At 31.1% G+C, this 15,926-nt stretch overlaps 2 protein-coding genes across 2 annotated transcripts; one reads left to right on the top strand and one right to left on the bottom strand.

Annotated features, from left to right (window-relative positions):
* Positions 1-1,249: 1,249 nt before the first annotated feature.
* Positions 1,250-3,130, top strand: LOC123717543 (pro-resilin-like). The gene is made up of 5 exons (XM_045673590.1): positions 1,250-1,352; positions 1,609-1,670; positions 1,751-1,769; positions 2,252-2,383; positions 2,882-3,130. Exons 1-5 carry the CDS (start codon positions 1,347-1,349, stop codon positions 2,942-2,944), a joined length of 282 nt encoding a protein of 93 aa, XP_045529546.1. The 5' UTR covers positions 1,250-1,346; the 3' UTR covers positions 2,945-3,130.
* On the bottom strand, positions 3,127-7,090 carry LOC123717542 (pro-resilin-like). Its single transcript, XM_045673589.1, has 8 exons — positions 7,053-7,090; positions 6,678-6,707; positions 5,813-5,871; positions 5,430-5,501; positions 4,762-5,036; positions 4,549-4,667; positions 4,148-4,282; positions 3,127-3,721 (listed from the first exon to the last, which is right to left on the bottom strand). The coding sequence occupies exons 2-8, from the start codon at positions 6,681-6,683 to the stop codon at positions 3,593-3,595; spliced, it is 795 nt and encodes a 264-aa protein (XP_045529545.1). The 5' UTR covers positions 6,684-6,707; positions 7,053-7,090; the 3' UTR covers positions 3,127-3,592.
* Between the last annotated feature and the right edge of the window lie 8,836 nt (positions 7,091-15,926).

The following is a 15,926-nucleotide window of genomic DNA, read 5'->3' as shown; positions in this document are numbered from 1 at the left end:
TAATTAGACGTATAAGATAATGTGTTTATCCTCGAGTGAACCACAAAAGCATGCATATTAAAAATAAAATATTTTTAACGAAAGAATACAATAAAACCAAGTTTTTTTTAAATACATAATAAGTTGTACCAAATTCTATATTATAAACCAAAAAAAGTTCTTTTTTCTCTCGCCTATCTGTAGCTGTATTATTATTTTGTTTCAAGGGTAAGATTTCAGAGGCGAGACAGTGTAGTCCGTGTGTCTTACTCTAAATAATGTAAATTTAATCTAAAAGTAGTATTTATAACTGTTAATTTTTTTTCTATGAAATAGTTCTGTATTGTATATTGAAATATGAATTATGACAAGTTTCGGTCCTGATGTCACAAATAAATTAGAATCTAGTCAATATAAGTATAACTTTTCATAGGAATTCTAAAATATTTTTTTCGACCTAAATAACTAGTATTAAACAAAATTTCTTGTTAAAATTTACTATTATTAAAAAAAAATCCTTTGAAAGTGTGTGTATTATTTTCTTCGAATCCCTTGACTTACAAATAAAAAAGCCAAGTCGTCATTAAATCTTGTGACAAACAGGAAAGTGGAGTGATTTTGCTTGTACACTGTCATACATTAAAATTAGTACGAAATTAGGAAAATTCGGAAATCAAAAAAATCAGGATAAGTATTTACACACTTAATTTCTAACATGAAGTGTTAATCTTGAAAAAAAAAATCGTTTCCAAGACAGCAACCAGGGGATCTTGTTCTTAAATTATTGTTGTCGGATTGCTATAAATATGTTTATATATTTCACTGATTTGTTTGTGTTTACAAATAGATTACGCTAACTAAACAATGTCTTATTATATTGCTCGTAATAATAAGTACGAATAGAATACGAAAAGAACCATTAGACATAGTTTTTACCCATCTTCTATGCAATATTTATTTTACAATATATTATAACTGATTTTCTGGATGATGCGTTTTGTGTCCACTTAACCGGTACCCCATCTTCGCCGCTCTATCACCGCCAACGGCTGCACGCAGCGAATAGAGACCACGTCTCCCCGCGAGCTGCAGCCCTCATCAAGGGCTATACAGACAGCAGTTGATATTTCTTCACTTAAATATGATTTGAAAATAGATGTTTTTCTGAAATGTGTAGCAACTGATCTATTTAATTGTTAGGAAGTGTAAATTATTGCGGTTTTTCTTCAAGTGATAAGTTACTACTATATTACTTATGTACTGAAGAATAATTGAGTATAAATCGTTTGTTTAGTAAACGTTAAATTGAATAACTTTATTAATTAAGTTAAATTAATACATAAATAATTTGTTTAATATAGGTGAAAATGAAGGTAAGTTACTATTGTTCGTAAGTACATATAAACTTATTTAAGAAATATGAAAGCGAGACAGCCTCTCAACTTAATGGCGAGTTAAATAAGCAAGTTATTAAAGTTGTCATTCTTGTAATCTCTTAAATAATTAATAAAAAATATGCTATTATTATTAAGGTTGAGACAAAATTCAATTGCTAAGGTTTAAAATTCTTTATGTTTGTTAATAGGTACTCGAAGATAAATTTATTAAATTGACCATATTTTTTTACAGTTCCTTATTATCTGTACGTTACTAGTGATGTCTGTGTACGCATCGCCTTTGCTATACAATACGTAAGTTATTTTAGTTAATACAAAAATAATAAAAAAATAACAATTTATACGAAATTTATAAATACTTCTTCATTTTACAGTAACCAACAAGGTTCGGGGGTAAGTTACTTATATTTAAATGCTTAAATAACAGTAACTCTTGTCTTGAAAATAGTAACATATATTCGTTAGTTCACGTAATTTAATGTACTCTGGATACGTTTCCGAAGAAAGTAAAAAGTCTTTGACTGGAATTAACAGAAATTTTGATAGATGTTAACTAGAAACATGGAAATTGCAATGCCTTATTTAAAAAAATAAGTGCATCATAAAATGTTGTTTTCTGTTTTTTATCTTTATCTGTCTCTTTTATGAGAATTGAGAAAGTTTATAAGAAAGGGACAAGAGAGTATGAGAATATTTATTTGTTTCTTTTCTTCATATAATAATTTGACGTGAGGCACGTCGGGGTTAAGTTCTTAACAACGCACAAAAGGTGTGAGCGTGCTTACTGCTTACGTTAGTAAGACGACAATTCTATAAGTGCAACACTTCAAAAATGTACTTTACTGTGGAGGAGCAACAATCTAATTTTTTTCTAGGACAACGACTACATGTTCAAGTATTTTGTAAAAGAGCAGCCGATTGGAAATAACTTTGGACACCGTGAGATGAGAATAGGCAATCAAGTGACTGGGATGTATTACGTGTTGTTGCCGGATGGGCGTGTTCAGGTAATAATCTATATAAATAAAAATGAATCGAAAATATGTTACTAACACAAAACTCGAAGACGGCTGGACCAATTCGGTATTTTTTATTGAACTAGGTTTAGAAGTTAGGTTTTTATTCCGAAATAATGAACAATCTCTGTGGGTAGCATAGTAAAACGTTCCATATGTTGGTATGTAGCTACTAAATAGGTAGGCTAAGTATAAAGGCGAAACTAAGTTGGCGGGGGCAGCATAACATATAACAAAAAAATTATAACATTGTTACCAGTTGATTCACTTATGACTTATGTCGATAAAGACTCAGCAGATATATGACTTTGCCCGAATTTTTTTCGGCCCAAGCAGTTAAAAGCTAAAGTCTTAATTATTTTTGTTAGATTTTTTAAACTTAGTGGTGTACGATTTCAGATAACCTTAAGTTAAATTAACATTTTCGTGAATACTTAATTACCATAGATTATATAAAAGTTCTTTCACAGCATTTATGTTTTTTTACAGAAAGTCGATTATGTTGCTGATGAAAATGGATACAGACCTACAGTTACATATTTGAATCCTTGATATCTTTTACATTTTAGGTGAATTACTTATTTTTATACATATTGTTAATTCAATTTTGCCGTAAAATTTACATGTAAATGAATCTTTGTAGATTTCAAAACTTGTCAGTGAAAGTTGTCTGTTTTTGTTATAAATAATATAAAAGGAAACAAATACATTTTATAAAGCGTCTTTTATTATTAAAAAAATATCTGTACAAAACCTTAACATTAATTTGGCAATACTGGCCGAATGACAATATACATAGACTAAATAAAAGCAAATTGTAATTTGTTCTACTCTGTGATCATAATAAAGTTCATTCCACAGATTACACCAATAAATTTCCACATTTTTAGTTTAGTATATCATAATTAAAACTAAATAAATAGTCACAATCCATTAACATAGCCTCTGTCGTAAAAATCTACTTATAATTTGTACTTAACATCAGTATTCGATTACTTTTATTTATTAATTGGTGGTATAAGTATAGATAATAATTAGATCTATAATAGTAAAATATTATGAATTTAATAGAATTTGCAAATATGTTAAGTTTTAGATACACAGTTATTAGTGTCATTTAGTAATGAAACTATGAAATTTTAGATATACATAATTTCTGTCTTCAGTGAAAGGAGATCTATTATCTGGTCTGTGTACAATTTAATACTGGTAACCACCACCGGAGTATCCACCTTGGGCATTTCTGTTGTAGCCTCCAGCGCCTACACCAACGTCTTGGTAAGAAATCTTAGGCCTGTATCCATTTTGGTCGGCTTCGTATTCGACAGTCTGAAATAATTAAAAAATTCGAGGTTACGGATGCAAAGAAGAATACAATTTGTTTGAGAAATGAAAGGAATTAATTCATGTGGACGATTTAAAAAATCATGTATGCGTAAATAAAGCTTAGCTTTATTTGGAATGCGAGGTTGAAGCCTACTAAAATCATTAACTATTATACTTTAATGAATCTAAATAGAAATCTTAATTTAAAATGTAATTTATTGGCATGAGACATAACCACTTTTCGACAGTCAAAACGAAACTTAAATATGATCATTTTTGATTTTGAGCTTGCAATAATTATAGTGAATAACAGGTTCGTTTTTGCCATAATGACAATCGAATGACATTTCAATATGGCTGCCTTTTTTTTGACGTTCTACAGATAAGATGTAGGCACTGTTATTTTACATACATGTTGAAACGACTAACCTGTTTTCTGCCATCTGGGAGCAGCACGTAGTACAGTCCCTCAGCCCTGTCGCCCTGCCTGGACTCACGATGGCCAAAATCATTTCCAGATGGCTCGTCTTTCACCATGTATTCAAAGCTGTAGTTGGCTGGCTCCTAAAGAGAAAGATTATGTATTAAGTTGCAATGTTATGTTAGTATGTTCCTTTACTTTCCAATAGAGAAAATCTCTTAACACAAGACTCCTTCGCGGGATTCGGGGTCCCGAGGTCCAAGGTTCAATTCGTAATGAACAATTGTCAACATAACATAAATAATAATGAATAGGTGAGTAGTTCATTATGATTTATGAGTATACATGTGTAGAAGTTTGACTTTTTAGCAATAAATATCTAATAATAATTAAATATTATTTTACTTACGCCGTTACTACCATCATCAGAGCCGTATCCGCTCTGGTTAGGAGGTAAATATTGTCTGTTTTGAGCACTGTTGTATCCAGAGTTTGAATCAAATCGGTTTTGAGAGATACGGTTGCTGCCTACAAAAAATAATAACAGGGAATTTATAATATGATTTTTTCTTATTGACATGTTTTGTTTATCAGTTACTAAAGTGGGATTGTGACAATGTACCTCGTGATCCAAGACCGGGTGCACCATACTCTTGCGAGGGTGTAGCATACGTAATGTCAGTACCAAAACCTTGGTTAGGAGCGCCATATTGTGTTGAGGGCTGAGTTATTCTTGCACTTGGCGATAGGTACTGGTTTGAGAGCTGGGATGGTGGTCCATATTGACTTGAAATGGCCTGGGATGGTGGTCCATATTGTGTGGAGAGTGCTTGACTTGGTGGCCCATATTCAGTAGAAGGTCTTCGTGGGGCGTTGTATGACGATGATGGGCGACCTCTGGTGATACAAGAAATTTTTAATAAGGCAGTTCTGAGTAATAAAATGAGGCTTTTTCTTTTGGAATTTAGTTTGGAAGGCTGAGAACATTCGTAAAAAAGATAATAAGTTTTTAGTTTCTTTGCAAGAATATGGTACAAAAGTATAATGGTGGTACAATCTAAACTTTGCGTATTCTGCCACACAATGGCGTGCAATCTCATAAGATAGTTTACATAGTAGTTACATATTACATTTCCAAATTAATTATCAATACAATCGTTTTTACTTTACGTAGTTCAAACTTTCTGTTTAAATATATGTTAAACAAAAAAGTTTTATAGAAAACTTCGTTAGATTCAGTGTAGTCCAACTGAAGAATTTTTGCATAATTTTTTAAATGTATTGACGTACCTGATAATAGCGTCCGTCTGTCGCTGTCCACCAAAGCCTGGTACTCCATATGATTGAGAAGGAGGTAGGTATCTGAAAAGTTTGTCGGTATTTTATATTAAACAATTAATGTTACTAAATCAAGCCTATTTACCCACACCGTACCTTTGCACTCTTATATTACTTTTAAGTGTGTAAACCTTCTAACTGGCGTGTAAACGTTCAATAAATAAATTAATATTAATAAAAACTACCGAAAATATAACCCGATTTTTTTGAAGCAATTAGCGTATTTTCATATAATTCATAGTTGAAAAATTAAAGTAGTTGGAAGAAAAATGACCCTTATTTTATTACGCTAAGAAAATACTATCCAGCAAATCAAATCGAGTCAAGAATGTTACCTATTGTTAACTGGTGGCTCGGCTATGGCCGATACAGCAAGAAGGACTACTGCAAACAACTGAAAAAATAATATAAAATATATTTACTGTCAAACCAGACATTTCTCAGAAAGCAGAGTTTCTACCGTACAGAATTACAGAAGGGGTCTGTCTCACATGTAGAGGTTTATATAAGTATAGAAAACAGTATCAGACGCACAATTGGTTTGAATTAAATAAGATTCCCTCGAAATTTTGGAATGAGAAATAGCAAAAGGTAAATATGTTTAACTGTCGCTTATAGAGGTATAGAGTTAGAGGTAGAGGCAAGTATCAATCTTACTTATAGAGGTTCACGCGGAAAAATGACTGTTACTTATGCAGGTTAAATGCTTTTCACTAAAGAATGTTTTAGGAGGGGAAAGACCCGGTAAATATTTTCATTAATAGAGTTTTCTCGCGTACTGTATAAATATCTCTGGTAGAAAGGCGAGTATTTGTACTATAGATTTGACACTTATTGTAAATAAGACATTATTTTATGTTCTTAGTAAAAGACATTGTAAAAATTGATATGACAATTTGCATGTCTATTTATATATGGCTGATTGTGCCGATATTTGTAGCTGATCGATCTAATCGGTGCTTTCCTCGCTCAACGAATAAGTATCGCAATATAGCGAGTAAAAGCTACCAGCATAAAATTAATTTTATTCTATTCATGAATTTTTAATTATTAGTACTATTTTGAGGTTGAAAATATTGTCAATACTTTTTACAAAAGTAAAGTCTTGTGCGGTCCAAATTGTATATTTTACCGCCGAAAATCTTTTGATATAATTGAGCACTACCATTCATAATGACCCGAGATGAAGCAAGTTCTTACCTTCATATTGTTTCCACTTTCGTCAGCTTTCTGCAAAATAAATGGTACTAAGTAATACTGGCAAAATTTTATAATATTCACTGTTTGCCAAAAACACAAATGAACTTTTCACTTCACAAATGCAATATCAAATCCCAAGATTTTATCAGATCAAAATGAATTTATATAAAATTAACTTGCCCTGCTTTTCGAATAGCCTAAGAACTAACAACACTAACAACTAACTAACTAAATAAAAACGTCACTTATATTTTATATTACGTATGAAATAATTAAAAATGGATTCAAATAACACGTTTAATGTGCGCATTAAATAAAATATTAAATGAATTGTTAAATATCTTTGTAAGAACTCAGAGTTGCATTTAAACTTACCCTATATGCAAAGGAACTATTAGTTTATCTAAACAAGGATGGTACTCGAATGATGGTCAGTGAAGATTCCAAACATTTATATACTAAATCAATCGTGTTATACATAGCCGTGTTTATGTATGCGTGAGCGCATCTCCTTGTGAACGTGAAAGATGCTCTACTTGTGTGTAGTTATTGAGTTCATATTAATAATAATAAGGCTTTATTCATCCACATCTGATTGACATACATTTAATAAAAAAAAAATTTTTACAACTCTAAGATGTTTTCCGTCCGATTTTATTTTTTGCAATTGCCATTCAATTTTTACCCTTTCGATCCAGGTCTATCGCTGTATTCATCTGCCCTTGTTCCTTTTTTCTTTTGGACCAGTGCATTCGGTTACTGACCATCTGTCATCTGTATAACTATGTGCCCTGCTCATCATCATTTAAGATGTAAGGCATGTTGCTATAGATGTTATATTAGCTTTGTCTTGAGCATTGTTGATATAGAGTTTATATTAGCTTTGTCTTATTAATTATCGATATGTGTGTGCCTATCATCGTAGTTTTTTTTATGTAATAGCAGGCAAACGGGCAAGAGGCTCACCTGATGTGAAGCGATACCGCCGCCCATGGACACTCACATAATAAATAGTACTTACATAATAACATACGTGTTTTTTACTTAAAAGGTGTCCCAAAGCTTACACAATATAATGCATACTTATAATGAATAAAGACATTTTTATTTTATTTAGTTATTTCGTTTATTTGATAAAGATGATATTAATTTATCCCTAATGGAAAAGGCAAAGGACTTTAGTCTATACAGCCAGGTCTTGTTCTTGGTAATAGTTGAAGTAGTGGTAGTTTTAAACACCGAAGCCATGTTTTGTTTTATTGTTGTTCGTTTATTTGATTCCTATCTTAAGATTCATATTCCGCCTATATTATATTGAAATATTATAAGACTATACCTACTTAAGTGAGTCTTTAAGCTTACTCATGTGCTTTATATAAATTATAAGTACTCAAACATTTAAATGCGATTTTAAATACCAATAGCATATTTATTGCAATTTAAATTTCTTTCGTAATCATTATATTTTAGCACGATATTTCGAGCAAAGTTTTGGTAAAATTTGTCGCAAGTCATAAAAAGTTTATTGTATACACACAATAAATTTGTATTACCAATTTATTTCGTATGTACATTCACGCCAGAATATAGCGTAGAGCATAAACACGACAGTTCGTCATACAATCGCAAAATCCCAAAATGGTGAGGCGTGCTCCAGTTGGCTTTACTTGAAACCAACAACATATAATTTATTGATGACTAGCGATCGCCCGCGGCGTTGCTCTTACACGATTCACAATTAGCCTTCAAATATTGCAGTATTAAGATTTTGTATTAATTGCTTCTTTCGACAAATCCTTGATTAGTGCCTTACGAATATAAATAAATAAATACGTGATATTCTTAAACGTACATATAAGGAAGAGTTTACATAAGAATATTATATGCAAGACATTCTAGTAATTATTTAATTTACAAATGTTTTTTAAGTAATTTAAAAAAAAAACATTTGGCGAGTAAAAATTTCCATTCTACGCCCTTGATTTGAGAACTGGCAGTAAACTAGAAGCATTCAATGTGTCTTTCATTGTTTTGACGTTTATAAATGTACATTGTTACCTATATGAACAAATGATTTTTGACTTTGACTTTAACTTGAAAATATAGAAAAGAATGTGCCATGAGTGTCCATGGTATGGTCCAGGAGGTAACATTTAATTTTAACAGATTACAAAAAGCCGATTTTCTGCCAGTGCCAAATTAGCTTCAAAATATCGCTTTGTTTTTCGATTCGACAAAATCCAAAAGTTAAATTAATACTTATTCACTAACTACTACAAATATAGGCAATTTGAATAAAAAATAGTGGCAACAACCATTTTAGGTCTGGGCCTCAGATTTCTGTATAATGATCATTTGTCATTCTAATAGGCAAGTAGGTGATCCTCGTAGGTAGGTAGGTGAGCCTCCTGGTGCCTGGCACACGCCGTCATCCTCTTCACAGACCACCAGATCACTCCATAATTCTCTACCCTTTGGAGAGTTTATCCAAGATAAAACCAAGAAATAGGTTTTTAGATTCTAACATGAAAACCGAACTCTTAATTCAAAACAATCTAAGGAAAAGTAAAACTACGCAATATGTAAATTTACATTTTGAATTACAAAATGTGCGCGTGCGATCAATGCATTCCGATCTGATATCATATTATAATTTGCGTATTTATCGATTGCAAATCAAACCAATATGAGATGTTACGTTGAAGGATCTCGCTTTGTATTGGAAAGGCATTCTAATCGCCTATAACTGAAACTATAAGCTCCATAAAATCAGAATCAGAATACAGACAAGAATTATTACACAGACCTTGCCTTAACTTCATTACAATCGTATTCGAAAATAATTAGGTCGCGCTGATAGAGACTTATAAACAAATTCTTACGTATTTAAAGTACTTTTCCCAAGTCTCTGAAGAAATGGGGGAGTGGGAAAAAACTTGATATTTATATATGTATTACATTGATAACAACATATTTTAATCTTCATCAGTGAGTATCGTCTTTTGTTAACATAGCTTTTACACATTTAAAGAAAACACTTTTTACCGGATTTAAGCTATGTATTATTATAAACGTATACTTATTTTACATAATTTATAATAATAAGTTTATAATAATACATAGCTTCAATCCGGTAAAAAAGTGTTTTCTTTAAACTTCATCAGTGAGTTTATGCATTATAATATTCCTTATTCCTTGAAACATTCATCCATCTTTACAAAACAGCTTAATTTTTTTTACAGAAATAATTATAAATGAATAAATTATATTTTTATTTTATATAGGCCTCCTCCAGTTATACTAGCTTAATTTAGTTTAATTAAGTAAATTTGTGAAAGTGAATATTCCCTTATCATCCAACGGCTCCGGCTTTGGAAGGTAGGTAACTGTGTGTATAGATTATAATACTAATACTATCCTACCCCAGATACCGGAAACTCATAGATAATTTGATAGCCTTTACGAAATTGTTATGAAATGATTATCTGTTCCGGTTAAATTATATTGAAAAAGTTTTACGAGGTTATTTATAGCTTTTTCCAGAATTCTCTTATTTTCTTAAATCTGGCTCTTGGTTGTTGTGGTGTTTTAGCGAGAGTGTAAACCGGCGTAAGGCCTTCTTTGATTTGGAATAAAAGAACGGATTCATTCTAGATGAGAACTTGCCCATTAATAAATGTAAAGTTCCAATTTGATCGATGAAATCAATTCAATGGTAAATGAAATAGAATGTATGCTATTTACACGTTGCAAATTCTACGAAATAGCAAAACCATAAATAGTACAGTTACTACATAGTGGGGTTAAGTGAAGACCTTGCTCTGAATCTAGCGATTACGATTACAGATTGTCAAATTGGTGCAGTATAGTGATGCGTGACAATGGTCGATGGTTTCTCAATCTGCCACTGATTTTAGGAATTTTCATGCTCTCTCCTGTCATATTCCGTAAAGCTCTTCATAAAATCATGCTTCGTAATCTTAGATGAATCAACCATGGAGGTTCGACTGCCTGAAAATTATTGATTAGCGTTGTTAGGTACGGTATTATATAATCCCCGAAATGTGTCACTCTCATGACCTGTGGAAAAGTTATAGTCCATACCAAATTGCCGTTAATGCAAATGCTATATTTTTCTAATTTTTATTTATGTTTGTGAAGTGACATATTCAGTACCAATATTCCCTTTAAATAACAGAAAATTAAAAATATATTCCTATAGTGTATTCAAGTGTCATCATATTTATAGTTTTAAATTCAAAAGTGTAAATAAAACGCCCATTATTCCGGTATTATAAATGAAACTCGCGGAAATAATTAACTAATAGTTGATATTATTAAATATCACAGTTTGTCGATTATTTTCTCCCATCACTATTTTATCATTGTTTGGGGCAATTACATCAAAATTTGCGTAACTTTATAATTATTTCACTTCGTGATGCGAGCTTTTATTAAATACTAATTGGATTAATTCTCGATCGTGTCTTAGATTAGAGACGAGCCTCGTAATTATTTTATAAAGCTATAATTTTTTATCGATAAATAATATTTTATAACTCGTTAGTCTAGTTATAAATAATTAGTATTATAAAATATTAATTCTATTAATGATTATTTATGTGAAATATTATTTACAACATTCTTAAAATACATAGTAATAATAATAGAAAATTTTAAAAGTTTGGTCCCTGCGACAGTTTACTTTAAATTCTAGCAGCATTTTCTCGCTCACGTCAAAAAAAGAAATGTATATGAAATGCTTTTAATTTTACATTTACTGCCAGTTCGTTGAACGGAAGAGAAGAACTGGCAATAAGCTCTCCGTCATTATTTTTAATCGCCAAGTTTTTGTTTTACATAACGTTCGTAAGGAGCTGCAACCATTACACCACGTTCCACATGACATCTTAAGTATAGTAAATATAAATTGTAATAAAAAATAGTTAAAACTAGTTTATTCATTAATAAAATATGCCTAGGCTGTGAGGATTACCAGTTTTGTTAATACAATAAGGAATATCATTGGTACAAATGGAGTTATTTTAAATATCAAATACAAATTAATACAAACAAATTGTTTGTTAACTATTTTGATGTTACGATATGTAATGATATCCATTTCACTGAGGTCCAAGGATTTGAGCGGCCACGGGTTTTAGCAGATCATCTAGATTAGGCAACATCTCGTGCGCGTACAAATATCGATTAGTTATCAGTTTATAGTCTAAGTTACAAGCCTACGCGATGTACTTTATTTTATTATAAAACTTAGTTTTTTATTATTATTAGACAATGTAATTGTCTGTGTATTTTAATTAATGTTCCTTTTGAAACAATATTTTTAACGTTACATTCGTTACGTTGAGTAATTTAAATCACCTATTCACTTTCTAAATATAATATATTATAATTCTTAAAATATAGAATGGTAGACATATGGAAAATAAATCTATGAATAAATCTTAATTAGTCCTTTAGTTCAAAGAAAACAACTAAAAAAAATTTTCATAAAAAGGTCTGTTTTATTTGTTATATCATACTATGAATCTGCATTTTGAGAAATGATATTGTTAATTCTGACTAATTCTTCAGCTAAGTTTTAACTTGGTAGCTTGAACTTAATTCGACTAGATTATGATTTTCTTAATTTTTATGTAACAGGAGGCAAACAAGCTGCCGGATCAATAAATGGGGCAGATGAGTGAGTCCACGGTGATTCTCATTTCGCGCCTTTTCACCTTGCTCCAAGTGTCTTCTGGCTCTCTTTGCCTTTGCAGCAGGTACATCGTCAAGTTTGCTTTGGATGGCCACGCTTCAGCTTTCTCCGTAGGATGAAATGCCTGCCGTGATACCGTTGGTATATTTGTGTAATTATCAATCAAATTTATCATTAATGTAAAGTGCGCGACAAAACTCTGATGAATTTATGAAAATTTCTATGTATTCCTAATCTCAGGGGTATCTTGAATAAAGTGATATTAGTTAAATTAATAACTGACGTTTTCAGAATCCAAGCGCAATTCTTATCGCTTGCACCATACAAAGCCCAGTGATCGCAATTTTCCTGCGCACGATTCAACATCTCTACACCGTGTTTTACATTACTTGTAAAGGTGAGCATCGACTTGCTTACTCATTAATAAAAATTAGTTGTAATAATTTATTTTGATATTGCAGCTTCTGTGGCTTAGTGGTTAGCACGTATAGCAAGGTCCTAGGTTCGAATTTAGGCCTAGACAATTGTTTTGGTTTTGTTTTGACTTGACGACCTATGATCCCTAAATAGGGCAGATGAGCGAGTCCACAGTGAGCTCTGATTCGCGCATTTTACGTTGCTCCAAGTCTTTCTTTGCATCTTTGCTCACGGCGTTCAGCAGGTACATCGTCAAGTTTGCTTGCCACGCTACCACTTTCCCTGTGGGATAAAGAGCCTGGATTTGTTTGTTGGTTGGAATCATAATCTTATTATCAATAAAATTTAACATTTATATAAAGCGCACGCCTAAACGCAGGATGAATTTTTCGATTTATTCATCATCTTATGGGTTAGTTAGTTAGCTACACTTCAATGTAGATTGAAATTATTTTAATTGGCAAATGCGTATTGATTTATGTAATACGTCCGAAAGTGGAGCTTCAAATCAAGGCTCCTGTCAATCAGTTTGAAATTTAATAGCAAATATTATTCTCCGTCTCTCTTTAATATAGAAAGCTGTGTATTAAGCAATAATGTTTCTGTATAGAAGGGATTCCATTTATTTCCATCACACAGATACAAGTACAGTATATACAATAATCTTTACATATGCTACAAAGTAATATAATAATAATTAAAAATTGATAAATAAAAAATTCCGGCAGCATTCCGGCTGCACAGGAGGAGACCCTTTATTTAATCCGTTTATTATTTGCTAGCGTCTGTGTTTTTCTGTTTATTATATATCTTTATAAATATAAATCTAAATGACTGGATTTTAGGAATTTTGTGGTTTCTAGTGGATGCGAGAATGGTTTATATTTACAAAAAGATATTTATTTAATTGTTCTTATAAAGTTTTTTAAAGATACGTGTAAAGGACAACGTCCGCTAGTATTATATATTATACTAGACTAGTTCACTAGGAATCGAGCCCAAAATATGTGAAAGTATATATACATTGAAAAACCAAAATTATTGATACTGAGAAATATGCCCTAAAACTTAAAGGGAGATGGGCATGCCACGTAGCCCGTTGTACAGATGACAGATGGTCTAAAGCAGTAACCGAATGGACTAGTCCAAAAGGAAAAAGGAACAAAGGAAGACCAATAGAGCGATGGGCCGACGGGATCGAGATGGTAGATGGAAGAAATTGCATGACGATAGCACAAAATAAATTAGGGTGGTAAAAGTTGGAGAAGGCCTTCTCCCGGACAGGGGCCGCATCTAAGTTAAAATTTTATTTTTATACATTTTTTTATTAAATGTATGTATAATATGGATATACATACATTTATTCATCCAATAAAATATGGATGAATAAAGGATTATTATTATTACATACAAGATACATAAGTACATAGAAATGATGCATGGATAAAACATGTTCTATTTAGTAATAAATAATTCTTAATTTTGGGTCCATGATGGGGCCTTAAAAAATTTCAATAAATATTCACTTTCGACATCATTCGTTTTCACATTTTGTGTAGAGAATAGTATTCGAAAATTTGCCTTAATTTTAGAACGTGATAAAGCTATAATTGTTGCGCACGATTCCATGGCACTTAAATAAGCTGTTACAAGCTACTTATATATATCTCGTTATATATACTTATAACATTGATTAACTTAGTCGTTAACCCATATTTAGTTCATAAAAGCACTAAGCTCTTTCTAGTTGACGAACTATACCAGTGGTATTTAACATTCAACGACAGTTTTAGAATGCTTTGGAATTTTTTAATATCTGAAAATTTTCCTATATTTTGAGTTACCTGGAAGGGATCGCTCGAAAGGCCGCCAGTTAGGAGAACTTTTCATTTATTTCTGTCAATTGTATTATATTTTTGCAACGAAGTGTTAATAAATAAATACTATATTAAAAATCAATGGCTAGCTTTCTACTAATAAAATAATTTCAGTATTTTATGGCAACAAAATGCATACTATCGTACATAGTGAAGATGTTTTAAACACATGAATGTTTATATACCCAATATTTCTCTATACTTTTCCTAAGTCGGAACAGATGAAATCTTAGTGATCGATTTGTGAACTTTTAGGCCGAAGCCCAATTAATCATAAATGTTCTCTGACAGCAGAAATCACAACTTCTATTCGGGTCAAACAGCTTAAACATGTTTATCACAACTAATAATATAGGAATTTACTAATTGATATGACTCATGATGTATGTAACTTCTATGTAAAATGTGTTTAAGAATTTGTAAGCCATTATGTGTGGCAGAATATGCGAACTCACAATTGTATCACCATAGTATTTGTGTACCATACTATTCCAAATAAATTTGTATTATCACATTAAAGACACTGTTAAACACAATAAAATATAATTACATTTTAGACTGAACAATGTCAAAAGTTTTAATTCAGAGATTAAGAAATCTTTTCATAGTTATCTCTCTCATATATAAATAAGATATATAGGCGATAGGTAAGGAAATACGAATATACGACTTGTATAACTTAAAATCACGTCACTTAAAAGTATCTTTTTAAAAAAAACTTTGCAAATCGATATTATATAAGGGTTATCTGAGTCAAGTACTTAAATCAAGTTTAAAATAAAGTTAAACTTAACAACTAAGATGTCACGATATGACGAAAGAATCGATTCTATTCTTATTTCAATCTTGTTGGTGATAATGAAAAAGGTTTTTCGAAGTGAAACTTCTTTTCCGGCGTTGGAAAAAAAATTACCGTCACATTTTTCCGTTACGTGCCATCTTTTTCTTGTCCGTACCACGGTTCGAAGCCATTAATAACAAAAATATATAATAACGATAACAATGATATTATAATAATTCTATTACAATTAATCATATTCTGTAACAATCTTCGTAGTAATAAGGTAAAATGAAATAATTGTATTATTTGTCTTCATGTCTATGATAATAAAAGCCTTTTGTTAAACTTTATCTAATTTTATTTATTTAACCAATTTCTGTAAAGTTGCATATAGTAGATCATTTTTAAAAAAATAAGGTCAAAAGTTTCACTTCTTATGTGTGTACACTGGTACA

Source organism: Pieris brassicae, chromosome 12 (assembly GCF_905147105.1).
Source record: "Pieris brassicae chromosome 12, ilPieBrab1.1, whole genome shotgun sequence".
NCBI lineage: Eukaryota > Metazoa > Arthropoda > Insecta > Lepidoptera > Pieridae > Pieris > Pieris brassicae.
This window is presented reverse-complemented; position numbering and strand designations above follow the sequence as displayed.

Coding starts and splice junctions, on each gene's coding strand:
- LOC123717542 (XM_045673589.1), bottom strand. Junction 5,502..5,812: donor GAGCCACCAGTTAACAATAG/GTAACATTCTTG, acceptor CAAACTTTTCAG/ATACCTACCTCCTTCTCAAT. Junction 3,722..4,147: donor TCCCAGATGGCAGAAAACAG/GTTAGTCGTTTC, acceptor TAATTATTTCAG/ACTGTCGAATACGAAGCCGA.
- LOC123717543 (XM_045673590.1), top strand. Junction 2,384..2,881: donor TGCCGGATGGGCGTGTTCAG/GTAATAATCTAT, acceptor GTTTTTTTACAG/AAAGTCGATTATGTTGCTGA.